At 34.3% G+C, this 14,535-nt stretch overlaps 1 protein-coding gene across 24 annotated transcripts in view; it reads right to left on the bottom strand.

Annotated features, from left to right (window-relative positions):
• Positions 1–14,535, bottom strand: part of LOC105488569 (leucine, glutamate and lysine rich 1) — a 232,139-nt gene that overhangs the window by 197,612 nt on the left and 19,992 nt on the right. For 18 of the 24 annotated variants that reach the window (XR_011619828.1, XR_011619831.1, XM_071091139.1 and 15 more), the window contains exon 3: positions 7,718–7,932. Coding sequence is in view for 20 of the 24 variants with exons in the window: in XM_071091139.1 (XP_070947240.1) it covers positions 7,718–7,932 (215 nt within the window). In the remaining 4 variants the exon portion in view is untranslated. Of the gene's footprint in view, positions 1–4,906; positions 6,891–7,717; positions 7,933–9,489; positions 9,606–14,535 lie in introns of those variants that run through there. The other 6 variants (XM_071091143.1, XM_071091144.1, XM_071091142.1 and 3 more) reach the window with 3 other exon arrangements.

Raw genomic sequence — 14,535 nt, 5'->3', positions numbered from 1 at the left:
AGTTAGGAAAAGAAGTCGTCAAATTGTCCCCGTTTGCAGATGACATGATTGTATATTTAGAAAACCCCATTGTCTCAGCCCAAAATCTCCTTAAGCTGATAAGCAACTTGAGCAAAGTCTCAGGACACAAAATTAATGTGCAAAAATCACAAGCATTCTTATATACCAGTAACAGACAAACAGAGAGCCAAATCATGAATGAACTTCCATTCACAATTGCTTCAAAGAGAATAAAATACCTAGGAATCCAACTTACAAGGGATGTCAAGGACCTCTTCAAGGAGAACTACAAACCACTGCTCAGTGAAATAAAAGAGGACATAAACAAATGGAAGAACATATCATGCTTATGGATAGGAAGAATCAATATCGTGAAAATGGCCATACTGCCCAAGGTAATTTATAGATTCAATGTCATCCCCATCAAGCTACCAATGAGTTTCTTCACAGAATTGGAAAAAAACTGCTTTAAAGTTCATATGGAACCAAAAAAGAGCCCGCATTGCCAAGAAAATCCCAAGTCAAAAGAACAAAGCTGGAGGCATCACGCTACCTGACATCAAACTATACTACAAGGCTACAGTAACCAAAACAGCATGGTACTGGTACCAAAACAGAGATATAGACCAATGGAACAGAACAGAGTCCTCAGAAATAATAACACTCATCTACAGCCATCTGATCTTTGATAAACCTGAGAAAAACAAGAAATGGGGAAAGGATTCCCTATTTAATAAATGGTGCTGGGATAATTGGCTAGCCATAAGTAGAAAGCTGAAACTGGATCCTTTCCTTACTCCTTATACGAAAATTAATTCAAGATGGATTAGAGACTTAAATGTTAGACCCAATACCATAAAAACCCTAGAAGAAAACCTAGGGAATACCATTCAGGACATAGGCATGGGCAAGGACTTTATGTCTAAAACACCAAAAGCAACAGCAACAAAAGCCAAAATTGACAAATGGGATCTAATTAAACTAAAGAGCTTCTGCACAGCAAAAGAAACAACCATCAGAGTGAACAGGCAACCTACAGAATGGGAGAAAATTTTTGCAATCTACTCATCAGACAAAGGGCTAATATCCAGAACCTACAAAGAACTCAAACAAATTTACAAGAAAAAAACAAACAACCCCATCAAAAAGTGGGCAAAGGATATGAATAGACATTTCTCAAAAGAGGACATTCATACAGCCAACAGACACATGAAAAAATGCTCATCATCACTGGTCATCAGAGAAATGCAAATCAAAACCACAATGAGATACCATCTCACACCAGTTAAAATGGCAATCATTACAAAGTCAGGAAACAACAGGTGCTGGAGAGGATGTGGAGAAATAGGAACACTTTTACACTGTTGGTGGGATTGTAAACTAGTTCAACCATTATGGAAAACAGTATGGCAATTCCTCAAGGATCTAGAACTAGAAGTACCATATGACCCAGTCATCCCATTACTGGGTATATACCCAAAGGATTACAAATCATGCTGCTATAAAGACACATGCACACGTATGTTTATTGCGGCACTATTCACAATAGCAAAGACTTGGAATCAACCCAAATGTCCATCAGTGACAGACTGGATTAAGAAAATGTGGCACATATGCACCATGGAATACTATGCAGCCATATAAAAGGATGAGTTTGTGTCCTTTGTAGGGACATGGATGCAGCTGGAAACCATCATTCTCAGCAAACTATCGCAAGAACAGAAAACCAAACACCGCATGTTCTCACTCATAGGTGGGAACTGAACAATGAGATCACTTGGACTCGGGAAGGGGAACATCACACACCAGGGCCTATCATGGGGAGGGCAGGGGGAGGGATTGCATTGGGAGTTATACCTGATGTAAATGACGAGTTGATGGGTGCTGACGAGTTGATAGGTGCAGCACACCAACATGGTACAAGTATACATATGTAACAAACCTGCACGTTATGCACATGTACCCTAGAACTTAAAGTATAATAAAAAAAAAAAAAAGAAAGAAAAGAAAACTAAACATTAAAGAAAGGATAGAAAATAGATAATTTTTTTTTTTTTTTCTTTTAGACAAGGTCTCGCTGTGTCACCCAGGCTGGAGTGTAGTGGCATGATTCTCGGCTCACTGCAGCCTCTGCCTCCCAGGTTCAAGCGATTCTCCCACCTCAGCCTCCCAAGCTGGGGTTACAGATGCCTGCCACCACACTCAGCTAATTTTTGTATTTTTAGTAGAGACAGGGTTTCACCACGTTGGCCAGGCTGGTATCAAACTCCTGACCTCAGGTGATCAGTCTGTCTCGGCCTCCCAAAGTGCTGGGATTACAAGCGTGAGCCATCACACCTGGCCTGATAAATATAAATTTTAAAAAGGAACATATTTGATTAATTTAAACAAAAATCTGGTTCTTTAAAAAGGCCAAAATAGACAAATTTGTTTATTTTCCTAGGAAAACCACACTCTCTCTGTCCTTCGCTCTCTTTCTTGTCTCTTTCTCAATCAAACACAAATAAGCTACCCAAGGAAAGAGAAATGGAGTCATAATAGATACAGAGGAAAGCTTCTAAATAAGAGGATACTATATAATACTAAACATCAAGAAATTTGAAATGCCAAGTGAAATGCTTGATTTTTCCAGGAAAGCATTTCCAAAAATGACTCAAAAAGAGGTAAAAATCCATAAGTAAACCAATAATTATAGAGGAAACATAATAGGTCATCAAAATTCCACCAACCCTCCCCCAACCAAAATACATTTTTAATGAAGATCTACCAAAGCTTCAAGGAACAAAACACTCATGTGCTATTCAAGATGTCTGGTGCACACCAAAGATGAAAGCCTTCTTAACTTATTAGAAAAGATAAGTATAACCTAGTTTGTATGCCACAAGGAAACAAAACTGTAGGCCAACTTCACCTGCGAAGACAGACGCAAATATCTATGTAAAATATTAGTAGCATTATTTCAAAAGAACAATGCTTTTCATAAACTATTTCACATATTACTATTAGTATGGGCAATTTTGTTAGTGTTACAGAGACAAAACACTTTTATTTTAATCAAGAAATTACCCAAAATCCAAAACTTTTTGAGTGTCAGCATGATTTTCAAAGGGAACACTCATTAGTGCATTTCACATTTTGGATTTTCAGATTAGATGCTCAACTGGTATGTATTCTGAAAATATTCCAAAATCCAAAACACTTCTGGACCAAAGTACTTTTATTTAATGCTTTTACCCAAAGCATTTTGGATAAAAGGTACTCAACCTGTAGTTATATACTTATTTTTTAAATATTTTATTTATGGCAAGTGATAAATGTTTTTCCACTTACTATATGCATAGAAATACATACATTTAAGGGAGAATTCACAGAAAAATAGAATAGTGCAGAGTACTTATAGCAGTGGCAAGAATCATGAAGAAGGCAAGCAAATACATGAGACTCTGGGAACCCTGAAATATGTAACATGATCAAAATGGCTTTCTATCAAAAATGTAAGTTTAGCTTCATATTAGAAAATCCATTAGTATGATTTACTATATTAACAGATTAAAGGAAAACAAATCATATGATCATCTCAATAGAAGACAGAAAAGCATTTATTAAAATTCAATAGTCATCTGATTTTAAATAAACTTAAAGAATTAGAAATAAAAGGAGGAATTCCTTAAATTGATAAAAGGTATGTTTAAGAAACCTATAGCAGATGTCCTTTTTGAAACAGAAACATCCTAGACAGGATTGCATTACCTTACAAATAAATATAAAGATGCATTCTACAAGTTTACTATTCAACACTGTTCTACAGGTCCAATCCAATTTAATAAGACAAGAAAAAGGAGGAAAAGGGTATAACTATTGGAAATAAAAAGATGACAGGCACTATTTGCATATGATGTGACTGTTTTACATGTATGTATATGTTATAAACATATATAACAAATATTCCAGAAAATTAAAAAATCCTAACAATAAAAGAATTCAATAAGGAAGCTAGCTACAGAAATAAATAGCATTCAAAAAAATGTAATAAAAAGGCATCCTTCCCAAAAGCAACAAAAATATGTCCAAGGATTAAACTAATACAGAATGTATTTAAAAATTATAAAATTGTATTGAAGGATTTAAAGAACATCTGAATAAATGGGGAATCCATGTTCCAGGATAAGAAGCCTCAAGATTATAAAGATGTCAATTATTGAGATAATCTAACTGCTCTAGAAAGTAAATGAAATCCCAGTCTAAATCATAACATAGCATGCTTTATGGAATCTGACAAGCTGATTCTAGAGTTCATCCAGAAAAGAAAATATACTAAAAAGCCAGGGTAACCCGAAGGCAAACCAAACACTTGTCCTACAAAATATCAAAACATATTATAAAGCTAAAGTAGTTAAAAGTGTGGCCCTGACTCAATGATAGACAATAAATCAATAACACAAAACAGAGCATCCAGAAATATGCTAGAAGAAAAATTAATAGGTGGCATTTCAAGTCAAGGGAGAGAGGATGAAGAATTTAATAAATGATATTGGGCCAACAGCCAGATATCTGAGAAACAACAAACATGAAATTGGAAATCTACCTCAAATTATATACAAAATTAATACTAAATAGATTAAAAAGGTAATTCTAATACTGTAAGTTTTAAACATATGTTGTTTCTACTTGCCTGAGTCTATTTCCTCATCTTCTGATAACAATACTCTAACTTCTCTTTAGTGAAAACCTTTGCTTTCATTGTATGAAGTCTTCATAGAACTATCAATCAAGGTTACCCCCTTCATCAGGCTAAGGGAGTGGAATTGGAGGGTGGTCACATAAAGGAAATAAAGCCAGTGAGACTCTTCTGGGATTTGAATCTTGAAGGGAATGATGCAAGGAAAAAAAAGTTGAGTGAATTTACCCCAGACTTCCCAGATCCCTGAACAAGATCTGTTTCCAGTCCATTTCCAAAGCCAGGGTTCTTGAGTTTTTCCTTTCTTTCAATGAGCTATCACCTCGTACTCTTCCAATACATTCTCTGTTGTGTTTAGGTTCATGTCAGATAAGTTTCCGTTGTTTGCAACTAAAAGAACTTGACACAAAACTCTAACCAACCAGAATCTGGCACAGGATATTATTAAAACTTTTAAAAGATACAGCAAAAAAATACAACGAAGTGAAAGGACAAGCAACCATGAGAAAATATTAACAACATATATAAACAAAGTATAATGCCAATATTATATTAAAAGTGCCTACAAATAAACAAACATAAGCAAATAACCCAATAACATGGGCAATATATATATACAGGTAATCAATATAAATGTCTAATACACAAAAAATTGTTCAGCTTCGTTGGCAAAAAAAAAAATACTAATTAAATAACCATGAGGTAATATTTTTCACTCAAGAGATTGAAAAAAATTAAGAAAAACCCAATATTAACAAAATGTAGGAAAGTGGTCACTTCATCAACTATTGACCAAATGTAAGTGAATGTTATTTTCTCAAAGGACTACTTGGTATAATATCCATCAAAATTTTAAACTGGCATTTGTTTTCTTTCAGTAGTTTCACTTCTAGAAATTTATCCTTTGGAACAGCATATGTTCACAAGAACATAAATACAAATACTACATGTAATAACAAAAATTGGAAAAATATAAACTTTGAAAAGAAAATTAAGTAAATTATAGCATATTCTTGGTAAGAAAAATGTTGGTGTAGTTAAGAACAAGGTGGATCTACATACATTAACATGGAACAATTTCCAATATATATAATTAAGCGGCAAATGTCAACAGCACAACAGTATGTTTGATATACTGCTTATGTTAAAACTAGTCTATTAAGAGAAAAAGATATGAACTACACATATTCAGAAAATAAGGCTGAGTGCAGTGGATCATGCCTGTAATTCTAGCACTTTGGGAGGCCAAGGCAGGCAGATTACTTGAGCCCAGGAGTTCAAGACCAACATGGACAACATAGCAAAACCACATCTCTAGGGAAAAAAAAAAAGCTACAAAATACAAAAATTAGCCAGGCATGGTGGTATGCACCTGTGGTCCCAGCTACTCAGGAGGCTAAGGTGAGAGGACAGCTTGAGTCTGGAAGGTCAAGGCTGCAGTGAGCCATGATAGTGCCATTTCACACCAGCCTGGGCAACATAGAAAGACCCTGTCTCAAAAAAAAAAAAGAAAAGAAAAGAAAAGACATTTGTAATAAAGGTAAAGGTACAATGAAGGATCTAGCAAGACATACACCAAATCATTAAAAGTGATTTTTGGCCGGGCGCAGTGGCTCACGCCTGTAATCCCAACACTTTGGGAGGCCCATGTGGGCAGATCACCTGAGGTCAGGAGTTTGAGCCAGCCTGGCCAACATGGTGAAACTCTGTCTCTACTAATAATATCAAAAAATTAGCCGAGAGTGGTGGTGTATGCCCATAATCCCAGCTACTTGGGAGGCTGAGGCAGGAGAATCACTTGAACCTGGAAGGCAGAGGCTGCAGTGAGCTGAGATCATGACACTGCACTCCAGCCTAGGTGACAGAGCAGGACTCTATCTCAAAAGAAAAAAAAAAAGATGATTTTTACCTCCAGTAAGAATACAATCAGTACAATCAGCAGGGTACCAGTAATAATACAATCAGTACAATCAGCAGGGTACCAGTAATAGTACAATTAGCAGGGTACAAAGACTTTCTTGCCTTATTATTCTCTATACTTCTTTTACTTCATGTGTTTATGTCTTACATGTATACTACATTTTATTAAAGAAAGCAAGGTGTGAATACACCAAACAAAAGAATCCCTGACAGGCAAAACCCCTCCAAATTAAAAATTGTAAACAATACTTCAAATTTTTAAGCTTTTTCATGAAAATATCATAAAATACTTTATTATTCAGATGTGAAATTAAAGAAACTATAACTACTTTTTTGTTAAAAAAAAAGTAAGAAATATCTGGCTTAACTGGCATTTAATGAAATTACATATTTTATATAAAATTTTGTAATAAAATTTAATAGAAGTATTTAATCCGAAGCGACTTAAGCAAGTTTCCACTACATAGACATGTTATTCATTAAATTCATTAACTCAAGGTCTTTTAACATCAACTGTCAATACTTTAAATCAAGAAATTTTCATTCATAGGAAAAGCTATAAAACACCAGCAAAAACTCTTCTGTATAGGCTCACTGAAATGTCTTTAGGCAGACTAGATTGCTGATTAGATTCTACAATATTAGAAACCCATTCTTAAAGTTTTTTCCAATTCCAATAATTTAAAATCATACACTAATTTGAATGTCTTGGCATCTTTTTCAAAATAGGAAAGCCTTACTCTACAAATCTAAAAATCCAAAGCCATTTAAAAATAAATGTATGAAAAACTCCCAAAATTAATCTGATTTTTGATAGATAAATTTTCCTAATAATAAAACGTAAGATATATACCTGGGAAAAAAACTTGAACGTCTCAGCTGGTGGTTACTAAATTAATTGATTTCTAATTTTTCAGATAGTAAATATATGGCTTGAAAGAAAGCAAACTATAATAATTATATTTAGTAATTATTAATATAATTAAGAAACAAACAAATGTATTAAAGTATAAACTATAACTGATGTAGAGAAATTTCAGAAAAACATTCAAAGTGTATTTATTTCCTGTACTTTTCTTTCAACTAAATAAATGATAGAAAAGAAAAACATACTCTAACCTTTCTGTTTTGGATTTGCTGTCAATTTTGTACTGTTCAAGTTCTTGGTTAAGAGAATGCAGTTTTTCTTGAAGTCTCTTTTCACGATCTACACTTCCTTGATAAAATTTCATCTCTTTTTCCATTGCTTTCACTTTTTCTTCCATAGCTTTAAATTCATGAAGAATTAGATAGCTGACTCCACAGTACTTACAAACTTTTTCTTCAGGCAACATCTAGGAAACAGAACATACACTTACTAAATTTTTTTTTTAATTCTGAAAAATAAAGTTCAACTGAAGATATTGTAGACATGCTGGTTGAACGAAGTAAATATATAGTATACTATGCCTTGGAGCAATAATTATGACATTGCCCACATTTGTATAAAAAATTTTAAACAGGCATATTGAGTCTGACACAAAATCTTGGGATTAGAAAAAGATCTTTCTGAGCAATTGTTTCTCCATGGTATCTCTAAGAAAGATTTACTCTTACAATATTTTCCGTAAAATAAAACCAAAAATAGTGAAAAATGTATAATCTTTATAATTCTGGTTTTAAGATGAATTTTCCACAAAGTGGGAGGAAATCACTGTTCTTTAATTGCAAACTGCTCTGTTCTCCTGGCTTTTTCAGACCTTATTTTCCTCATTTGTAAAAGTATGACATTACATCAAATGAATTCTGTTTCTGTTCAGTTTCAGCATTTTATGATTTTTACAGAAATTTAACATTCTGTCATAAATCTACAAATAGGAAAAACACTTTGAACCTAATCTCTTCTCCCCAAGTCAGTTCTTAGTAGGTATTGTTATACCCATCTTATAGATTAAAAAAAAAAAAAAAACCAACAGAGACTACTGAAGTTAAATATTATCGGCTGATATGTGGAGAAGCCGGGATTAAAACTCAGGTCTATTTAAAACCAGCACCTTTAACCAACTGTATATTGGATAGATCCTCTTCCTTCCTTCAAATAAAGTGTTGCATGACTTCTGGCCAGCATAGGGCCAGTGAAAAATGAAATTTTAGCCAAGTCAGAAAGGAGATAGCTCTTTTTTCTGTTTCTCGTATAATATTTCTCAGTAGCCTCTGCTTGTTTTCCTATTCACAAAGGATAAGAGATGCTTCATAAAATACTTGCTCCAGGGCACTAAATTTGAAATTAACTCTTGGATTATACAAGATTTACTCTTAACGTAACCTCCCTTGAAACTATAGAAACTGTTTCTGTAACTAATAGTAATGCCACCATATCTACCTACCAAAGTGATTACAGAAATGTCAACTGGAAGAAAATAACACATTTTTATAAAGTAAAATTTGGCTCCTTTAAACTTTAATAATAAAAATTTTAAATTAAAAACCATAATACAGTATTGTGGGATACAGATTAATGACTATATCAACTATCTAACTGCCACTTTGATTTATAAAACATCAGGTTTAAAAGTAATCATAAAGATAACCTGGTTCAAGTTCTACATGGATTCAATTCCATTAATCTACTTCAACCTAAATACGTTGTTGCCTATCCTTTATTTTAACATCCCAAATGATGGGAAACCACTTTCTAAAGCATTCTGTTCCATCTTCTGCCAGTTTTGTCTCTCAGGAAATCCTTTCTCAGGCTCATCACAAATCTGCCTCCCTGAAGTGTGCACCAGTTCCAGTCCTCTTAGAAACCATGTGTGACATCCCCAGGCCTCTTTCACACGAAGGTCTTTCTAACATTTGAAGACAGCTATCAGGAATAGTCCATGTCTTCTCTTCTTCAGGTCAACACTTACAATTCCTTCAGTTGAATTTCTTCCTCATTCTAGATTTCTCTAAATTTTTTCCAATATTCTACACGTGTTTCAAAGTATGGTGCCCAAAATGCAATAGTTTAGTGTGGCTGGTCTCACTGAAATAGAATAAGAGAAGACTCAAACTTCTCTCATTCTAATATCTCATTACTAACATCATTGTAATATGTTCTAATGAAACTTTAGATCTCATTGGTCTTTCATATTTTTAGCAATTATATTTTGCTTTTATATACTATAACTGGCTTTATGTTACATAAAACCCCTGATCTTAAAAATACTGCAGTACAAACCAATGTCTCATTATACTGAATATACCAATTATTTCCTTTCTATCTATGTTTCCATTTTAGATAATCCACTTTCCACAGCCCTGGCTGCTATGTTTGGCAATGTGACTAAGACTCCCTCTACCCATCTAACCTAGCCATGGTGACTGGTGAACCAGGATTGGACATCAGACCCAGAAGGACCAAGCGCCAGCTGGTATGAGCCAACTGGGCCTGTAATTGTTGAAGATTCAGGCACTTAGGTCACCTTAGAAAATGTCATGTACAAGATACAAATTAACTAATATAACTAAAATCTGAGACATGAATGAGCACAGAGAAGCTGAGATGAGGACGCTGTAGCTCCAGAAAGACAGAGAAAATAAGGAACCCCAAACGCTTCCAGTTCCTCACTTCAGTCCCTCTTGAGACCTGGCTGCCCTACTTGCCATGTGGAATTCATGCCCAATCTTCCTCTACTATTTTCCCTTTTCTCCCTTAAGCTCCCTATTCCTTGCAACCAGAACTTTCCATTCTATTATGTCTGCATTTGGCTTTTCAGATCCAAGTACGAAACTACAGATGTAAATGTAAATATATAAAATACATAAAAATATATATCTTATATTATCTTAGACTCACATATATTTGAGTATATAACATAGATATATATGTCTTAGACATAGGTATTTCCTTTGGTTATTGCCTTAGTTATTGCCATTGGTATCCAGGAAATTCTAAGCTTCATGTCTTTTGCAAAGTTGATCCTTATAAGTCATTTTATGTATCTCACTCACTGATTTTAAAATGCTGAACTGACTAAGTTGAGGACAGAACTCCATAGCATGTAATATCACATTGGTTGATACTGTTCTATTATTCAGCACATTTCAGGTACAACTCTTAATCTGATCATTAAATTATCCAATTATCTTTGTTACCAGCATATATTTATTTTATACTGTCTTCAGGAATATTATGACAGACTTTGTCAAATGTTTTCATAAAGTCCATATATTCTATGCCTAATATGGTTCCTGGATCTAGTAATCCTACATAAAATGAAATGGCAAAGCCTACAGGCTTGCTCTCAGTGAACATAAAATTGGCCCAAGGGTTATTGTTTTGTCTAATATATCCTCACAAACCACCCTTTCATAATATATTCTAAATCTTGTCTGTGATTGAAATTAAGCTAATTGGTTGTAATTTATGGGCACTGTATACATGAAATGGCATTTGTTCATTATCCTATTACTCTCTACACATCTTCAAACATAACCAAGAGTGGCTTTGCAATCCTATTCAAAGACACTATCGGCCCTCAGAAATATAATCCATCCATGTCAATAAACCTGAACTAATTAGGAACAGATGGATATTTTCTCAAAATTTTTGTCCATCTTGTATTTTGGTTTCTTCTTCTCAATTTGAAAATTGTTGCTTACTGTAAGTCACTTTCATCATTAATCCTTGCCTATTAATTGCAGTTCTTGCCCTGTTCCTGACAAAGTATCCTATCTTTATTCTAAAGAAAACTCTTGATGGGTGGAGTAGATTTGCAGACTGAAGAACGAAATAGAAATGCTATAAACTTTACATTGTGAAAGCTATTAGAATGTTATTTCATCATAGCAGTCAAGGGAGAAAAGGCTGAAATGTATTTTATGTGAAGCAATACATTTTAGAGAATAGGTTTTCTAGAAGTTCAGCAAGGAAAGAGAAAACATGATATTCATTACGATGCAGAAAACAAGACAATGTGATTTTAAAATAATAGGTCCACAAGAGTCGTCTTCTGACTTTACCTGAATCATTATGTGAGCAATGTTAAATAAGCATATTGCATAAAATTTTTCAATGCTATTAAATTGTAAATAACATTCTGTAAGCAAAACTGCTATAGAAAAAAAGGTAATAACCCTTTCAAATTGTTAGTGTCTATATGAGCTAATTACTTAGGGCATTTTTGTGAAACTTGAGAAGATATGAAATACTGTAATTATGTTCCCAAATGAAGTAAGTTATCTGCTTTTTGTGAAATACAATTTGTGCTTCATTCTTATGACTTGGTGTTATATCTATATCATCCTCTCATTTTGAAAGTAAAATAATGACATGCTGTCATTCTTGACAAAAGGCCTATCATTAACAGGATGTTTTGGTGTTCTACAAGATGCACTTCGGAGGAGACAGTAACAAATGCAGTATATTAAACAAACATAGAACCATTTGAAAATAAATTATGAAACAAACTTCTCAAATGCAGTGTTCATACTTCTAAAATTACAGTTATTTAATATGAAAATAATGGACATTTTTTAAAAAGGTTAAATTAGGCTTCAGATCCTTTTCAGAGCTCCTGTCTGTGCTTGAACTAGAAAAACTACTTAGTACCTTCCTGCTGCCCAATTGTGGCATTCTCTATTTCAAAATCGTGCCTCCTGGCCAAGCATGGTAGCTTACACCTGTAATCCCAGTGCTTTGGGAGGCCAAGGTGGGTGGATTGCTTGAGCCCAGGATGAACCTGGGCAACATGGTGAGACCTTATTTCTACAAAAACTTTTTTAAAAATTAGCCAGGCGTGGTGGTGTGTGCCTGTAGTCAATGCTATTTGGGAGGCTGAGGTGGGAGGACTGCTTGAGCCCAGGATGCAGAGGCTGCAGTGAGCTGAGATGGTGCCACTGTACTCCAGCCTGGACAACACAGAAAGATCTTGTTCCAAATAAATAAATAAAATTGTGCCTCCTTCTCCCACCTATATGATGCTTTTTGTGCTCAGACAAGGAGGAAATAAACTATTCGTTGTAGATAAGAGTGATAGCAGTATGAAATATTAATCCTTCTAAGAGGTTTTCCATTCAATAAGATGCCTTTACTCAAAACAGTAAGTGTTTAGTAAATTTCATTCAGATTAGGAGAAAGTTTTTGAGATAGGGCAATAGATACTTCAAGCTCATTAGTCACACAGACCACCTGACTACTTCATAAAGCCATTAGGACCCTTCCTCATCATTAAGTTAGCCTGCTTATTTATTAATTTAAAAATCAATTTAGTAAAGGGCACTTACAAAAAAAAAACCCTACAGCTTTATTATAATTAGTAGTAAAAGACTCAGTGCTTTTCCCCTAAGGTTGGGAAATGGCAAGGATATCCACCCTCACTACACTTATTCAATATAGTGCTAGAATATCTAGCCAGAGCAATAATGCAAGAAGGGGAAATAAAAGGCATACATATCAGAAGGAAAAAAATAAAACTCTCCCTAATTGAGATGGCATAATTACCTACATAGAAAATCCCAAGAAATCGACAATAAAACTAGAATTAGTAAGTTCAGCAAGGTTGCATGTTTCAAGATACAAACAGAACCATCAACTGAGCACCTGGACACTGAAATTAAAAATACAATACATATATATATATTTATAATTGCTCCAAAAAATTAAATACTCAGATGTAGATATAACAAAATATGTACAAGACTTGTATGCTGAAAACTACAAAACACTGATGAAATATATTGAAGATCTAAATAAATGGAGATCTAAATTTATGGTTTGGAAGACTCAAAATAGTAAAGATATCAATTTTCCCTAAATTGGTATAATCCAATTTCTATCAAAATCTCAGCAAGATATTTTATATGTAGAAAGAGTTATTCTCAAATTTGTATGTAAAGCCAAAGGAATTAGAATAGCTAAAATAATGCTGAAAAATAAGAATAAAGTGGGGGAATCACTACCTGATTTCCAGACATACTGTATTGCTATAGTAATCAAGATTGTATGGTATTGGCAGAAGTAAGGACACATAGATCAATGGAACAGAACAGAAAACAACTTCCATAAATATGCCAAACTGATTTTTGACAAAGGTACAAAAGCAGTTCAATGAAAGAAAGATAGCTTTTTCAACAAATGGTGCTGGTACAACTGGATATCCATACATTTTGTTTTAAAAAAATGAACCTCAACCTAAACCTCACATATTCTACAAGTAGGGACAAAAATATAAAATATAAAAGTAGAAAAAATTAGAAGAAATTTTTTTAGGAAAATTAATAGGAGAAAATCTTCAGGATCTAAACTGGAAAAGACCTCTTATATTTAATACCAAAAGCATGATTCATAAATGGAAAATCTGATAACCTCAATTTCAACAAATTTAAAAACTTCTGATCTGCAAAAGACCTTGCAAAGAGGATAAAAAGACAAGCTACAGACCAGGAGAAAATATTTGAAAACCACATATCTTACTAGTACCTAGATCACATAAAGAATTTCCAAAATTTGGCCGGGCACGGTGGCTCACGCCTGTAATCCCAGCACTTTGGGAGGCCGAGATGGGCGGATCACGAGGTCAGGAGATCGAGACCATCAGGGCTAACACGGTGAAACCCCATCTCTACTAAAAATACAAAAAACTAGCCAGGTGCGGTGGCGGGCGCCTGTAGTCCCAGCAACACGGGAGGCTGAGGCAGGAGAATGGCGCTAGCCCGGGAGGCAGAGCTTGCAGTGAGCCGAGACTGCGCCACTGCACTCCAACCTGGGCGACAGAGCGAGACTCCGTCTCAAAAAAAAAAAAAAAAAAAAAAAATTTCCAAAACTCAGCAGAAAAAAAAAGTCTAATTAGAAAATGAGCAAAAAGACTTGAAGAGACCTTTCGCATAAGAGGATATTCAGATGCCAAATAAGCACATGAGAAGATATTCAACATCATTTCATTAGCCATTAGGAAAATGCAAATTAAAACCAC

Source organism: Macaca nemestrina, chromosome 2, assembly GCF_043159975.1.
Source record: "Macaca nemestrina isolate mMacNem1 chromosome 2, mMacNem.hap1, whole genome shotgun sequence".
NCBI lineage: Eukaryota > Metazoa > Chordata > Mammalia > Primates > Cercopithecidae > Macaca > Macaca nemestrina.
The sequence above is the reverse complement of the archived record's forward strand: the minus strand, read 5'-3'. Positions and strand labels throughout refer to the sequence as shown.